Here is a 17114-nt window from a genome sequence, read left to right on the forward strand (position 1 = left end):
CTTCTGAAAATAGGGTATATTTTATTCTCATTTTTATGCTTGTTTCTTCATAGGCAGTTAAAAGAAGAAAATAACAATGGAAAAGAAAAATTAAGGCTCATGGCAGTGAAAAATTCAGAAGTTATGGCACAACTGACTGAATCTAGGCAAAATATTCTGAAACTAGAGAGTGAATTAGAGGACAAAGAAGAAGTACTTAGAGAAAAATTTTCTCTAATGAATGAAAACCGAGAATTAAAGGTCCGTGTTGTAGCACAGAATGAGCGACTAGATTTGTGTCAACAAGAAATAGAAAGTTCAAGGGTGGAACTGAGAAGTTTGGAAAAAGTTATGTCCCAGTTGCCAGTAAGTATGGGTGAAAAAGAAAATCTTACTGAACTGCTTTATGAGAGGTCATCATCTTGTGGTTGCTTTATTAGTATACATATATGTATGTATGTATGTATGTATTTTTACATATCTGTACTTTCAATCATGAATTTCTCCTCTGTCTAATCCCTTTTCTTTTTCTGCACTTAACCTTTCTACTCTTCCACCTGTCTTAGTCTCTGAGGTGCCATATGTAAGAACAACACAGGATTTTTTTTTTTTTTTTTTTTTTGACAGAAAGCACAAGTAGGCAGAGCAGCAGGCAGAGGGAGAGGGAGAAGCAGGCTTTCCACCGAGCAGGGAACCTGATGTGGGGCTTCATCCCAGGTCCCTGGAATTATGATCTGAGCTGAAGGCAGCAACTTAACTGATTGAGCCACCCAGGCGCCCTGACACAGGATTTTTTAAAAATAGCTTCATTTAGTGTGTAAACCTCAATTCACAGACCTGTACCCCTGGGGATAAAAATACATTATATGTTTATAAAAAAAAAATTAAAAACAACAACAACAACAACTAAATAGCTTCATTTAAGTAACATTGACATAGCATAGAATTCACTAATTTTAATTGTACTGTTCAGTTATTTTTAGTAACCTTGCAAGTTTTGGAACAATACCACGATCTAGTTTTCAAACATTTTTATCATCCTCAAAAGATCTTTGTGCTTATTTATAATTAGTAACTGTACCCATACCCACCCCTAGGGAACCACTAATCTACTTTCTTGTCGCTAGAGATTTGTCTTTTTTGAGCATTTCATATAAATAAAATTATACAATATATGGTTTCTTGCATTCTAAAAATTTGGGGGGGATCATCCATTGTGACATATATCAGTACTTCATTTCCTTTTATTGTTGAATATTAGTCCATTGTATGGATATACCACATTTTATTTATCTATTCACCATTAGATGGACATTTGGATTGCTTCCACTTTTGGACTATTAAGAACAATGCTACTGTGAACATTTGCATACAACTGTTTTTGTGGACATACTTTTCATTTCTCTTGAGTAGATAGTTATGTAGGAGTGGACTTTCGGTGTCATATGGTAAAGTTATGTTAAACTGTTTTCCAGAGTAACTGTACCATTTTAGGTTCTCACCAGGAATGTAATATTATTCCTGCTTTTCTGCATCCTAGCCAACATCTTTGATTATCTGTCTTTTAGATTATAGCCATCTTAATGGGTATAAAGTGGTATCACATTGTAGTTTTAATTTGCATTTTTCTAATGACTAATAATGTTGTATGGCTTTTCATGTACTTACTAGAATGCACAGAACATTAAAATGTTTTTATGATAGCAGCTGACCACTATTTCTCTTTCAGTTATATATATGACCATATATATAAGTGAGATTAGGAAGAAAGTAAATATAACTATCAGAAACCCATTATTGATACATGTATGATAAGGGTGAGATCAGGAAAAGAGCGTAGATAAATATCTCATGGATGGTTTCAAATATATTTGAATGGGTGGTAGACTCTTACCAATTTTAAACTACCATGGAATTAATAAGCTGAAAGGGGCCTTAGAAATCGTTTGATTCAACACCGTCATTTTATCGCTGAAGAAATATAGCGCCAAGGAAGTAAGTAACTTTTACAACTAGTTCATAGTAGAATTAAAACTAGAATGCATAATTCTTGGTTCCCAGACCTCTGCTATATCTGCTTTCCTAGGATCCTGATTTTTTTGCTTAGGTTTTTAATGTACTGTTTACTTTTGAAATTTGACAGTAATTAAATGCAGATTACATTCATTTTTTAATTTTTTAAAAAGATTTTATTTATTTGAAAGGGAGAGAGAGAGAGAATAAGTGGGGATAGGAGCAGAGGGAGAAGGAGAAGCAGGCTCCCTACTGAGCAGGGAGCCTGATGCAAGTCTTCACCCCAGAACCCTGGGTTCCTGACCTGAGCCAAAGACAGATGCTTAACTGACTGAGCCACCCAGGAACCCAATAGCATTCATTTTAAACTGATATTCTCATTTGACTCAATATCATGAATTACTTTCTATATGATTCTGAAGTTGGTTTGGTAATATATGTTTGATCCTGTGTTTCATGCAATGCTAGGAATAACATGGTTTGGAATTGTGAATTTTTTTCATTTCTAGGAAGCTTGGTTTGGTTATAATTTGAAGGTAGTAGTCATTAAGTGCTTATCTTACCCCCTTTCACAACTAATTTAAAAAATTCTCTATTGTTCAAACACAGAAAAGCACATACCACTTGCTATATCTGAGTAATATATTGTGATATCCACTTCAGATTTTTTTAGAATAAAATTTTACAGATAAATAAAGCCTCTTTATGTACTGTGTTAGATCCCAGTCCTTTGAATCTGTCCACAGAGGTAGGCACTATTCCAAAACTTATGTGTATTGTTCTTGTCTATATTTTAAATGTTGCCACAATGTGAATGCTCTAGAAAAACATATATTACTAATATATTTTTGGAAAATACTACATGTGCCTCTGTTGTTTTTCACTTAATGTTGTGTTATATGATGTCTCCAGATGATTTATATAATGCAGATTTATTTTAACTCTTGTGTTTTTCCTGCTATCTTATCATTTCATAATGTATTTATACATTTATCCTATTGATGGACCTTAGGTTATTTCTATTAATTCACATAATTTTTAAAAATTGGAGTTCTGAATAATAAAACAGTTGCATCATCGATGTTGTAAGTTTACATGTGTTTGTTTTTAAATTTGCAGTTAAAAAGAGAAATGTTTGGTTTTAAATCATCTCTTTCTAAACACCAGATGAGTAGTTTCTCAAACAAGGAAGACAATTACATTGGCTGCTGTGAGGCAAATAAAATGGTGATTTCAGAATTGAGGTATGGTTTTCAGATGCTGAAGTTGCAGCAAATACAGTGTTTTTTTTTAAATTGGTAATTAATCTTTAAGAAGATGAAAAATGTACAGAAATGTTCTGCAAGTATTATAACAAATATCTTTGTTTCCACAACTAATAATTGATTCTTCCTAACATTCTGTGATTTTTTTTTTCAAATGTGTTTAAGTAAAAACATTATGGGTTATTCCTTCCCACTAGTCTCATTCTCCTCCTAAGTGTCCACCATCCTGAATTGGGTGTATATTCTTCAGTCCATTTTGTATATGTTTACATCCATACATGGAAAATATACTATGTGCTTATATTGTTTGTAATTTTGCTTTTTCACTCAGCATTATTTTTTAAATTCATAAATGTTGCGGTAGGTACTTAGAGGTAGGTAGTTAGAGTGACTAATCAATGGGTGGATTAGTATGGTTAGTTTTAGTAGCTAACTATATAGGAGTCTATCCTATAACTGTATCACTATTTATTGATAGCTACCTTGTTTCTACTTTTCTCCCATTATAAACAGTGCTCCAAATTCCATACATTTACATGTTTCCTTTTACAATATGCCAGAGTTTCTCCAAAAGTGAAATTGCTGGCTCTTGGTGTGTGTATATTTTTAGTTTTACTAGGTATTATCAAGTTTTTAAAATAGCTGACCAGTTTAGATTCCAATCAATGGTATGTAAGAATTTCTACATCCTGCCCAATAGTTAACAAATACCAGAGTTTTAAAATTTTGCTAACTTGAGGTAAAAATGATATGAGATATTTATATAGGATCTTTCTAATAATTTTTGGTGTATTTTATTTTGTTCCAGGATTAAGCTTGCAATAAAGGAGGCAGAAATTCAAAAGCTTCAGGCAAACCTGGCTGCAAATCAGTTATCTAAGAGTCTTATTGCTTGTAATGAGAAACAAGAAAGTGGCAAATTAAATAGTTTAGAGACAGAACCAGTAAAACTAGGAGGTAGTCAATTAGGTGAGTGTATTAAATTGAATTTTTAAATTCTAGGTCTTTTTTTTTTTTAAGATTTTATTTATTTTGGGGGAGGGGGAAGCATACGCATGAGCAGGGGGAGGGGCAAAAGGAGAATCAGGCTCCCCGCTGAGCAGGGACCCTGGGATCATTACCTGAGGCAGACATTTAACTGACTGAACCACCAAGGTGCCCCTTAATTCTGAGTCTTTTATGATAATTTTTTTAGAGAAATGGATTATCAAAAGTTTAGTTTCTATTATCGATAATCTGTTAGTACTAGTTTGGGTTGGTCTGATCTCTCCTCATTCATGATTTTATCTATCTGAGGCCTTTCTCTCTCTCTTTCTCTCTCTCTTTTTTTAAAGATTTTTTAATTTATTAATTTGAGAGAGAGTGAGTGAAAGCAAGAGCAGGGTAGGGGCAGAGGGAGAGCATGAAGCAGACTCCCCGCTAAGCAGGGAGCCTAATGCAGGTCTCAATCCTAGGACCCCAACATCATGATCTGAGCCAAAGGCAGATGCTTAACTGACAGAGCCACCCAGGTTCCCCTCTCTTTTCGTTTTGATAAATCTGACTCAGGGTTTATCAGTTTTATTCTTTCAAAGAACCAGGTCCTTGTTTCATTGATCTATTCTGGGTTTCTTTTTTTGTTTGTTTCTATATCATTTATTTCTGCTCTAATCTTTATTTCCCTTCTCCTGACTTTAGGCTTTGTTTGTGTTCTTTTTCTAGCTCCTTTCCAGTGGCTTTTAAAAAAAAATTTTTTTTTAAATTTTTATTATTTTTTTTAAAGATTTTATTTATTTGAGAGAGAGAGATCACAAGTAGGCAGAGAGGCATGTAGAGAGAGAGGAGGAAGCAGGCTCCCCGCTGAGCAGAGAGCCCAATGTGGAGCTCGATCTCAGGACCCTGAGATCATGACCTGAGCCGAAGACAGAGGCTTAACCCTCTGAGCCACACAGGTGCCCTGCCTTTTTTTTTTTTTTTAAATACAAAGATATATTTCTTTCTTTCTTCCTTTCTTTCTTTCTTTTTTTTTTTTAAAGATTTATTTATCTGAGAAAGAACGAGAAAGCACACACAAGCAGAGGGGAGAGGCAAAGAGAGAGGGAGAAGCAGACTCCCCACTGAGTAGGGATCCCGATGCAGGACTCGATTTCAGGACCCTGGGATCCAGATGCTTTACTGACTGACCCACTCAGGTGCCCTCCAATGGCATTTTTTATAGAAGAGTAGAACAATCCTAAAATTTGTATGGGACCACAAAAGACCCAATAGCCAAAGTAATTTTGAAAAAGTAAAACAAAGCTGGAGGCATCACATTTCCTAATTTCAAACTATATTACAAAGCTATAATATTTAAAACAGTGTGGTATTGACATTAAAACCAGACATAGATGAATGGAACAGCATAGATACCACAAAACCTGTGCATAAGGAGTCAATTAATTTATAACAAAGGAGATAAGAACATTCGATAGGATAAGGATAGCTTTTTCAATAAACACTGTCAGGAAAACTGAATAGCCAAATGCAAAAGAATGAAAGTAGATTACTATCTTACAGACAAAAATCAACTCAAAATGGATTATGGACGAATATAAAACCTGAAACTGTGAAACTAGAAGAAAATATAAGAAAAAATCTCCTAGATATCAGTCTCGATGATGATTTTCTTTTGGACTTAAGACCAAAACCAAAAGCAAGAAAGTAAAAATAAGTGGGACTATATCAAACTAAAAAGCTTCTCTCCAGCAAAAGAAAAGACAACCTATAAAGTGGGAGAAAGCATTTGTAAATCATATCTGATAAGGCTTAATATCCATACATAAAAATTCCTACAACTCAATACCAAAAAAATTTAATTTAAAAAAATGGGCAGAGGCGGGGCACCTGGCTCAGTCATTTGAGTATCTGACTCTTGATTTCAACTCAGTCTTGATCTCAGGGTCGTGTAATCAAGCCCCAGGTTGGGTTTGGCACTCAGTGTAAAGTCTGCTTGTCCTCACCCTCTGCTCCTGCCCTAGCTTTCTCTTTCTCTCAAATAAATAAAATATATATTTTTTAATGGGCAGAGGATCTACATAGACATTCTTCCAAAGAAGACATCCACATGGTAAACACATGAAAAGATGCTCAACAGCACTAATCATCAGGGAAATGCAATCAAAGCCACAATGACATATCACCCCACATCTTTCAGAATGGCTATCATCAAAAAGGCAAGAAATAAACACTGGTGAGGATGTGAAGAAAAGGGAACCCTTGTGCCCTGTTGGTGATCACGTATATTGTACAGTTGCTTTGGAAAACAGGATGGAAGTTCCTCAAAAAATTAAAAATAGGACTACCATATGTTGTAGTAATTGCAGTTAGGAGTATTTATCTGACATCTGAAATTACTATCTTTTCTTTTTATTATGTTCAGTTAGCCATCATATAATACATCATTAGTTTTTGATGTAGTGTTCAATGATTCATTAGTTGCAAATAACACACAGTGCTCATCACAACATGTCACTTCCTTAATACCCATCATCTGGTTTCTCTATCCTGCCAACCCCCTGAAATCACTATCTTGAAAAGATGTCTGCACTCCTATACTATATATATGTATATAATGTACGCATACTCACTGATATATTATTCAGCCATAAAAAAGACACCCTGCCACTTGTGACAACATGGATGAACCTTGAGGACATTAGGTTAAACAAGAAGTCAGGCAGAGAAAGAAATACTGCATGATCTCGCTAATGTACGAAATGTCAAAACAACAAAACAAACTCATAGAGGACAAACTGGTGTTTGCCAGAGACAGGACTTGGTAAATGTGGTCAAAAGGTACAAACTTTCAGTTATAATATAAACAAGTCCTGGAGATGTAATATATAGCATGATGACTATAGTTACTAATACCGTATTATATGTATAAAAATTGTTGGGAGAGAATATCTTTCTTTTTCTTTATTGTGTTATGTTAGTCATTCGTTTTTTTTTTTTTTTTTAAAGATTTTATTTATTTATTTGACAGAGCGAGATCACAAGCAGGCAGAGAGAGAGAGGAGGAAGCAGGCACCCCGCTGAGCAGAGAGCCTGATACGGGCCTCGATCCCAGGACCCTGAGATCATGACCTGAGCCGAAGGCAGCGGCTCAACCCACTGAGCCACCCAGGCACCCAGTCATTCGTTTTTGATGCAGTGTTCCAGGATTCATTGTTTATGTGGGAGAGAAGATCTTAAAAGCTGTCATCCCTCCCTAAAATTTGTAACTATATGTGATGATGCATATTAAATAGACATTGTAGTAATCATTTCAAAATGAATACATATACCAAATCATTATGTCATACACCTGAAACTAATATAGTGTTATATGTCAATTATATATCAATAAAAAATAGCTGGAATAACTATATTAATTTTGGACAAATCAGAGTTGAGGCTGACAGAACTAGAAGGATAAATTAACAAATCCACATATATATCTGAAGATTTCTAAAGTACTTTCTCAATAATTGATAGAACAAGTACACAGAAAATCATTAGGAGGGGGCGCCTGAGTCACTCAGTGGGTTGTGCCACTGCCTTCCGCTCGGGTCATGATCTCAGGATCCTGGAATCAAGTCCCTCATCAGGCTCTCTGCTCGGCAAGGACCCTGCTTCCCCCTCTCTCTGCCTGCTGCTCTGCCTACTTGTGATCTCTCTCTGTCAAATAAATAAAATCTTTAAAAAAAATCATTAAGAGGAAAGAAGACTTAAGTACTATAAAGAAGTTTAGAAGTTTAATATGATTGACATTCACTCTATATAGTAATCACCAGAATATACAATTTTCTCAAATGTATTTAAAATATTCATCACGAGGGGCGCCTGGGTGGCTCAGTGGGTTAAGCCACTGCCTTCGGCTCAGGTCATGATCTCAGGGTCCTGGGATCGAGTCCCTCATGGGGCTCTCTGCTCTGCAGGGAGCCTGCTTCCTCCTCTTCCTCTCTCTGCCTCCCTGTCTGCCTGCTTGTGATCTCTGTCTGTCAAATAAATAAAATATTCATCACGATACTCCATATGCTGGCTAATAAATGAAGTCTCAAAACATTTTAAAAAACTGAAATTTAAAAAAAAAACCTGAAATCAGGTTCATTCATACAACCTAATGTCCACTACTAATAACCAAAAATTCGCCAGAAAATTCTAAATATTTGGAAATAAACACACACAAAAGATATTATAGGATATTTTGAAGTAAATAAAATGAAAATACAACATATAAAAATTAGTGTCAGCTATAGCATTGCCTAAATATAATTTTATACCTTAAAACACTTAGATTAGAAAAGAAGAAATGTTTAAAATCAATAATCTAAGCTTTCACTGTAGGAAAAATTAAGGACAATTAAACCCAAAGGAAACTGAGAAGGAGTACAAGGGATCCTGCGGGTATGTTTTTCTAGTTTTTTTTTTTTTTTAATTAAAGTATAGTTAACATAGTGCGTTATGTTAGCATCAGGTATACAATATAGTAATTCAACATTTCTATACATTACTCAGCATTCATCATGATAAGTGTATTCTTAATCCCTTTTATCAGTTTAACTCTTTCCCCACCCTCTGGCAACAACCAATTTGTTCTCCATATATGAGTGTATTTTTGTGTTTTTTTCTTTGTTCATTTGTTTCTTAAATTCCACATGTGAGTGAAATCAAACAGTATTTGTCTTTCTCTGACTTATTTCAGTTAGCATTATATCCTCTAGGTCCATTTATGTAGCAAATGGCAAAATCTTGTTATTTTTTATTTTTTATAGCTGATACTACTTTTATGGTTGATATTACTGAAATGTAATATTCCATTTTATACACACCCACACCCTATCTTCTTTATCCATTCATTTATCGGTGGATACTTAGGTTGCTTCCAAATCTTGGCTATTGTAAATAATAATGGAATAAATATAGGGGTGCATATATGTTTTTGAGTTAGTGTTTTCATTTTCTTTGGGTATACACCCAGTATTAAAATTACTAAATCATATAATAATTCTGCTTATTTTTCTTTTAAAGAATTTATTTATTTATTTGACAGACAGAGATCACAAGTAGGCAGAGAGGGAAGCAGTAGGGGGCAGGCAGGCTCCCTGCTGAGCAGAGCACCCACAATCCCAGGGTCCTGAGATCATGACCTGAGCCAAAGGCAGAGGCTTTAACTCACTGAGCCACCCAGGCGCCCCTCTGTTTTTGGTTTCTTGAGGAACTTCCATATTGTTTTCCAAATGTGTTTTTTATTTTAGCTATTCTGGCAGGTATGAGGTGATATCTTACTGAAGTTTTGATTTGCATTTCCCTGATACTTAGTGATGTTGAACACTTCTCATATGTCTGTCTGTTGGCCATTTGTTTCCTTTATTTATTTATTTTTTTGGCCATTTGTTTCTGATGGAAATTTTAGATGTCTTGATTGTGCTGATAGTTACAAAGATAAAGCCTATGAAAAAAACAAACATTTGACCAAATGTATCGAACTTTATATTTTTAATGGGTGCACTTTATTGTAAGTAAAATTTACATCAAGTACCTTTTTATTTATTTAAATAATAGTACTTTTGCCCCCTTGTGGGGGGGCAAAGGGAGAGGGAGAGAAAAACTGTCTTCTTGGTGTTTGTTTGGTATTTATTTTAATGGCATTTATTCCTCCTTCCTGCTTTCTTTTGGATCAGTTATAGTCCATTCTTGTCTCCACTATTGATTAGCTAACTATACCTCTTTCTTTTCTTTTCTTTTTTTTTTTAAAGATTTTTATTTATTTATTTGACAGAGAGAGATCACAAGTAGGCAGAGAGACAGGCAGAGAGAGAGAGGAGGAAGCAGGCTCCCCACTGAGCAGAGAGCCCGATATGGGGCTCAGTCCCAGGACCCTGAGATCATGACCCGAGCTGAAAGCAGCGGCTTAACCCACTGAGCCACCCAGGCGTCACTCGCCTCTTTATTTTCTTAATGGTTGCCCTAGTGGTTAACTTATGTATCTTTAACTTATCATGGTCTATCTTCAAGTATAATTGATAGGTGGCAGGAAAAATGACAGCAGAGAAAATTAGATAGCTAAGTGATTAGAGAGAATAGGAATGAGTAATGAGATTATTAGCAGAGTGCATGCTAGTTATTAGAGGTGTTAATAAATATGTTATAAATTCTCTTACATCAAAGAGTATAGAGCTAATGATAGATAGATAACCTAGAATGTGAACTATTAGGAACATGGAGAATTGGTAGGAGATGGCTGCTTAAGCAATCCTTGAAAGCATAATACATCTCTACACATTTCCATACCTATGTGTATTTTCATGCCATATAGATTATGCCTCTTTAAGGCACTCTTGAAAACTCAGTCACTTTTGGATGGGAGTAGGTTTATATGTGTGTAGTGGATAAAGGATGTGTTTGAACAACTATTTTTGCTAACCCTCAGTAGTTTCAAAGAGCATCACTGAATTCTTATGATCTAGTTTAGACTAGGAAGAATTCCGTTCTTCAGTTTTTGAACTTGCATCTGTATACAGTACATGAAAATGCTCTTTTTTTTTTTAAAGAAACACTTTTTTTTTTAAAAAAGATTTCATTTATCTGACAGACAGAGATGACAGGTAGGCAGAGAGGCAGGCAGAGAGAGAGGAGGAATCAGGCTCCCTGTTAAGCAGGGAGCCTGATGCAGGGCTTGATCCCAGGACCTGGGATCATGACCTGAGCTGAAGGCAGAGGCTTTAACCCACTGAGCCACCCAGGTGCCTCAAAAATACTCTTTTTTTGAAAAAGATTATTTATTTGAGAGTGAGAGAGAACATGAGAGAGAGAGAAAAAGCACAAGTGGGGGAAAGGTCAGAAGGGAAAGGGAGAAGCAGACTCTCTTGCTGAGCAGGGAGCCTGATTTCAGGGCTCTGTCCCAGGACCCTGAGATCATGACCTGAGTAGGAGTCAGATGCTTAACCAACTGTGCCATCCAGGTGCCACTATATCAAAATATTCTTAATGATTCCAGGTTATCCAGAGAAATTTTATGGTCAACTTCAGTTTAAGGAAACAGCACAGCTTTTTTGAAAAACAATGATTTTTTAAAAACAATGTTTTCTATCCCAAAGGGGGGGGGTACTTTTAGAGTGAGAGAAGGACTCTTTCTGTTATAAAAGAATAGTCTAGAAAAGTGAGTGATTCAGAAGAATTTATTCCTTCTTTTATGTACTTAAATATGGAAAGTACCTTACTTACTATGTTCTTTCATTATATTTTCCTTAATGTATGTCTCATTCTCCATTTCCTTTAGTATTTTTTAGATGAGAAATTAAACTTTGTTTATGACTAAATCTTCCAACATTTAATAGGTTTTTATTTAAGCTTGTTTTTAAAAGATTTTTAAGATTTTTTTAAAAAAGACTTTATTTGGGATAGAGCGAGAGCAAATGAGTGAGAGAGTGCAAGGAGGGGCAGAGGGAGAAGCAGGCTATCCACCAAGCCGGGAGCCTGACACAGGGCTTGATCCCAGGACCTTGGAATCATGACCCAAGCCAAAGGCAGATGCTTAACAGACTGAGACACCCAGGCACCCCTATTCTTTAAGTTTTATACAGAACAATTTTCCTTCTATGTTTGTTAGCAGAAAGAATAAAAGACCAAAATCAATATACTATGAATAAGCAGTATGAAAGAGAAAGACAAAGACTCGCTTCTGGAATAGAAGAACTACGTGCTAAGTTGATGCAAATAGAAGCTGAGAATTCTGATTTGAAGGTTAACATGGCCCACAGAACTAGTCAGTTTCAGCTGATACAAGAGGAGCTGCTGGAGAAAGCTTCAAACTCGAGCAAACTGGAAAGTGAAGTAAGCTTGAATTAGCTGTTTGTATGTACTAACTGTGGAGACAAGAAAAAAGGTCCTGTAGAGTTGTGTCAAAGTTGGATGTGTAAGTCCAGATTTATACATCAGTTATAAACTCTTTTAAAGTCATATTTGGAAACCTTTGGGTTTTAACCTATGTTAAAAGTAGAAATTACTCTCTAGTGGCTAGCAGGTATCAAATATGGTAGAACTTCTAATGTATGGCAGTCTATTATTTCTTCCAAGTATAAGTTAATATGGCTAATAAACATTCAACAAGTCAAGAATTTGGATTATGTAATTAGAAGAAAAAGAGTGATAATAGATGATTTTGAATGTTAGCTGACAGCAGAATGAGCTGGGATGCCTGTTAAATGTGCAGATTTTGGGTACTGTTCTAATGATTCTGGTTCAGTAGGTATGGAGTAATGCTCAGAAATCTCCATTTGTGAACAAGTGCATATGATTCTGATGCAGATATGTTTGGATTACATTTTGAAAATTGCATAATGCGTGTTTTGTGAGTATTTGATCTTCATTTCTATTGAGGACAGAATAAGGATGCCTTCTTAGGTAATTATAGACCAGAACCACATGTGTATATGTTATATTCACACTTTAGACTGAAGCTGATGCTGTCTGTAGGAATACTTTTTTTGATAGGAGTACTTTTAAAATGTCTGATTTCTCATTTTAAAATCTTTACCCCACACTTAGGAAAAAGATGGGACAATCTGTCATATATCTGGTCTCCCCTTCACTATTTTTCTTTTAAATTGTCACTTATCTTTAAAAGTAATTTTTAAGAAATAATAATTTATTTATTTATTTAAATTATTTTTATTTATTTCGATGTGTTTTCAGATGACAAAGAAATGTTCTCAACTTTTAACTCTCGAGAAACAGCTGGAAGAAAAAATAGTTGCTTATTCCTCTATTGCTGCAAAAAATGCAGAGCTAGAACAGGAGCTTATGGTAAAAATTACTGTTTGGCTACAAATTCACTGTGACTTTAAGGCACTTGATTTGTGATAGTGTGCTTGTTTTAGTATCATTGTTGTATAGGAAACTATAAACTAGTAAATTTTTCTGATGATTCATTTTTTTGCTTCTTTCTTTTTAAGTTTATAGGCTTATATGGTAAGTTGTTATCTGTAATTTCTCATTTTTATTATAGTAGAATTTTGAAGGAAATGATATACTTCTTTGATATGCTTTTCAGTACTTTGAAATAGTTAAATCTTTTTATTTTGATAGTTTTTTTTTCCAGCATAACAGTATTCATTATTTTTGCACCACACCCAGTGCTCCATGCAATCCGTTCCCTCTCTAATACCCACCACCTGGTTCCCCCAATCTCCCACCCCCCGCCATTTCAAACCCCTCAGATTGTTTTTCAGAGTCCATAGTCTCTCATGGTTCACCTCCCCTTCCAATTTCCCCCAACTCCCTTCTCCTCTCTAACTCCCCTTGTCCTCCATGCTATTTGTTATGCTCCACAAATAGTTTTTTTAAATAAGTATTTTGTCTTTTCAGTAACTGTGTAAATATTTTTGAAGTTTTACATATTAACTACTGTGATTCTTCAAAGAATAGAGTATGACAAATTTAATGCTTTACTTATGTACTTTTATGTAAAACTAGTTGTCAGTTGTATTCTTTTAAAGTGTATTTGTATGTCTAGGAAAAGAATGAAAAGATAAGAAGTCTAGAAACCAATATCAATACAGAACATGAGAAAATTTGTTTAGCTTTTGAAAAGGCCAAGAAAATTCATCTTGAACAGCATAAAGAAATGGAAAAGCAGATTGAAAGAGTAAGATACTATGTTTTTCTTTTTTGTGGCTGGATAATACTCCATTTGGGGTGGGGTGTGTGTGTGTGTGTGTGTGTGTTTGTGTGCAAAAATATGAGCTTGAAATATAGAGCAATAACATTACCCAGTCTGAGCAACAGACTGCTTGACTTATTTCACTCAGCATAATCTCTTCAGTCCCATCCATGTTGATACAGAAGTTGGTTATTCATCCTTTCTGATGGAGACATAATACTCCATTGCATATATGGACCATATCTTCTTTGTCCATTTGTCTGTTGAAGGGCATCTTGGTTCTTTCCACAGTTTGGTGACTGTGGCCATTGATGCTATGAACATTGGGGTACGAATGGCCCTTCTTTTCACTACATATTTATCTTTGGGGTAAGTACGCAATAGTAAACAATTGCAGGGTCATACGGTAGCTTTATATTTAATTTCTTAAGGAATCTCCACACTGTTTTCCAAAGTAGCTGCACCAACTTGCATTCCCACCAGCAGTGGAAGAGGGTTCCCCTTTCTCCACATCCTCTCCAACACTTGTTGTTTACTGTCTTGTTAATTTTGGCCATTCTAACTGGTGTAAGGTGGTATCTCAATGTGGTTTTGATTTGAATCTCTCTGGGCTAGTGATGATGAACATTTTTTCATGTGTCTGTTAGCCATTTCTATGTCTTCTTTGGAGAAGTGTCTGTTAGTGTCTTCTGCCCATTTTTTGATGTGATTATCTGTTTTGTGTGTGTTGAGTTTGAGGACTTCTTTATAGATATTGGATATCAACCCTTTATCTGTACTGTGATTTGTGAATATCTTCTCCCATTCCATGGGTTGCCTCTTTGTTTTGTTGACTGTTTCCTTTGCTGTGCAGAAGGTTTTGATCTTGATGAAGTCCCAAAAGTTCATTTTCGCTTTTGTTTTCTTTGCCTTTGGAGACATATCTTGAAGGAAGTTGTCATGTGGCTGAAGTTGAACATTAGTTTTCTTTAAATGTTTGGTAGAATTCACTAGTGAATCTATCAGGTTCAAGGCTTTTCTTTGTTGGGAGCTTTTGATTACTGATTGAACCTCTTACTAGTTTTAGGTCATTATTCAGATGATCTATTTCTTCATTATATAGTCTTTGTAGGTTTTGATTTATAGGAATGTGTCCATTTCATTTAGATTATTCAGTTTGTGGGCATATAGTTATTCATAGTACTCCCTTACGACATTTTTTGTTTCTGTATAATTGGCAGTACTGTCCCCACTTTCAATTCTGATTTTGGTAATTTGCCTTCTCTGTTTTTTTAATCTACTTAGCTAAAGATTTATCAATTTTGTTTTGTTTTTTCTAAGAGCTAACTTTTCATTTCATTGATATACTTTGTTTTCTGTCCTCCATTTTGTTGACTTTTACTGTAATCTTTATTCTTTCCTTTGCTCAACTGGCTTTGGGTTTGGTTTGTTCTTCTTTTTCTAGTTCCTTATGTTTTGAAGTTAAATTATTGACTTGAGATCTTTTTTGTTTTTGAATATTAGCATTTATAGCTGTAAATTACCCCTTAGCTCCACTTGGCTGTGTCTCTTAAGTTTTGGTAAGTGGTGTTTTTGTTTTCATTTGTCTCCTGATTTCTTCTAATTTCCCTTGTGAATTCTTTGATTCATTGATTGTTTAAAAATCTGTTGTTTAATTAATGTCCCAGTCTTGTGAATTTTTAAATTTTCCTTTCATTATTCATTTCTAATTTCATCTGATTGTTGTTGGAGAAGATACTTTGAATGATATCTGTACTTCTAAATTTGTTGAAATTTCAATTTGTGGCCTAACGTGGTCTATCCTGCAAAATGTCCCCTTCACACTTGAGAAGAATGTATATTCTGTTGTTGGGTAGAATGTTCTGTATATGTCTATTAGATCTAGTTGATTTATTATGTTAAGTCCTCTAGTTCCTTACTTATATTCTGTCTGGTCTTCTAATTATTATGAGTGGGGTATTGAAGTTTCCAACTGTTTTTGTAGAACTGTCTACTTTTCCCTTCAGTTTTGTCAGTTTTTGCCTCATATATTTTGATGATCTGTCATTACATGAGTAAACTTTATAATTATTAAATCTCACTATTATTTTGAGCCTTCTAGTAAATAATGTCCTTCTTTTTCTTTTAAAAACTTTTTTGATATAAAGTGTCTTATCTGATATTTGTGTAGGTACCCCTGCTCTCTTTTGGTTACTTATTTGCATGGAATATGTTTTTCTGTCCTTTCACTTTCAACATGTTTGTGTCTTTGGATCTCAAGTGAGTCTCTTATAGACAGCATATACAGTTGATCCTTGAACAACAAGAGTTTGAACTACATGGGTCTACTTATTTGTGGATTGTTTTTAAAGCAGTACTGTAAATGTATTTTCTCTTATGATTTTATTAATATTTTTCCTCTAGCTTATCTTATTCTAAGAATATGATACATATAAAATACAAAATATGTGTTAATCTGTTTATGTTATTGATAAGGCTTTGGTCAACAGTAAGGTATTAGTAGTTAAGTTTCTGTGGAGACAAAAGTTATATACTGACTTTCAACTGCACATGCAGTCAACCACCCTAATCTCTGCATTGTTCAAGGGACAACTGTAGTTGAATCATGTGTTTTATCTTCTGTCAGTCTCTATCTTTTGATTGGAGAGTTTAATCCATTTATATTTAAAGTTAATACTGATACAGACTGACTGACTTTTGTCATCATGCTGTTTGTTTTCTATAGGCCTTATAGCTTTTTTGTTCCTCCTTTCCTACATTATTATCTCCTTTTGAATTTAGTTTGTTTTTTTTGTAGTGAAATTTTAAAATTATTTTCCCATTTCCATTCCTTTTGTGAATATTGTATTGCTGTATGTGTGGTTGTCATGGGTATTACATTTAATATTCTAAAGTTTTATTATTCTAATTTGAATTTGTACCACCCTAACCACTAATATACAAAAATTGTTCCTTTTACAGCTCCATTTTCACTCCTTTCTAATGTTAATGTCACAAAATTATCTCTTTATACATTGTGTGCCCTAAAACATAAGCTAATAATTCATTCAAATGTATTAGTCTCTCAAATTATGTAGAAAAGAAGATTCGGAATTGCAAACCAAATTTATACTAATAAATTACACTAACTGGTTTTTTCTTCATTAAATATATTAGACTCTTAAATCCTATAGAAAACAAAAAATGTAATTACA

At 34.6% G+C, this 17114-nt stretch overlaps 1 protein-coding gene across 6 annotated transcripts in view; it reads left to right on the forward strand.

Annotated features, from left to right (window-relative positions):
* CCDC18 (coiled-coil domain containing 18) overlaps positions 1-17114 on the forward strand; it is a 118461-nt gene that overhangs the window by 24557 nt on the left and 76790 nt on the right. For all 6 annotated transcript variants that reach the window (XM_044238699.1, XM_044238702.1, XM_044238703.1 and 3 more), the window contains 6 exons: positions 54-345; positions 3112-3236; positions 4066-4226; positions 11869-12092; positions 12954-13064; positions 13774-13905. In XM_044238699.1, coding sequence (XP_044094634.1) covers positions 54-345; positions 3112-3236; positions 4066-4226; positions 11869-12092; positions 12954-13064; positions 13774-13905 — 1045 coding nt within the window. The remainder of the gene's footprint in view (positions 1-53; positions 346-3111; positions 3237-4065; positions 4227-11868; positions 12093-12953; positions 13065-13773; positions 13906-17114) is intronic.

The sequence above is a fragment of the Neovison vison genome, chromosome 2 (assembly GCF_020171115.1).
Source record: "Neovison vison isolate M4711 chromosome 2, ASM_NN_V1, whole genome shotgun sequence".
NCBI lineage: Eukaryota > Metazoa > Chordata > Mammalia > Carnivora > Mustelidae > Neogale > Neogale vison.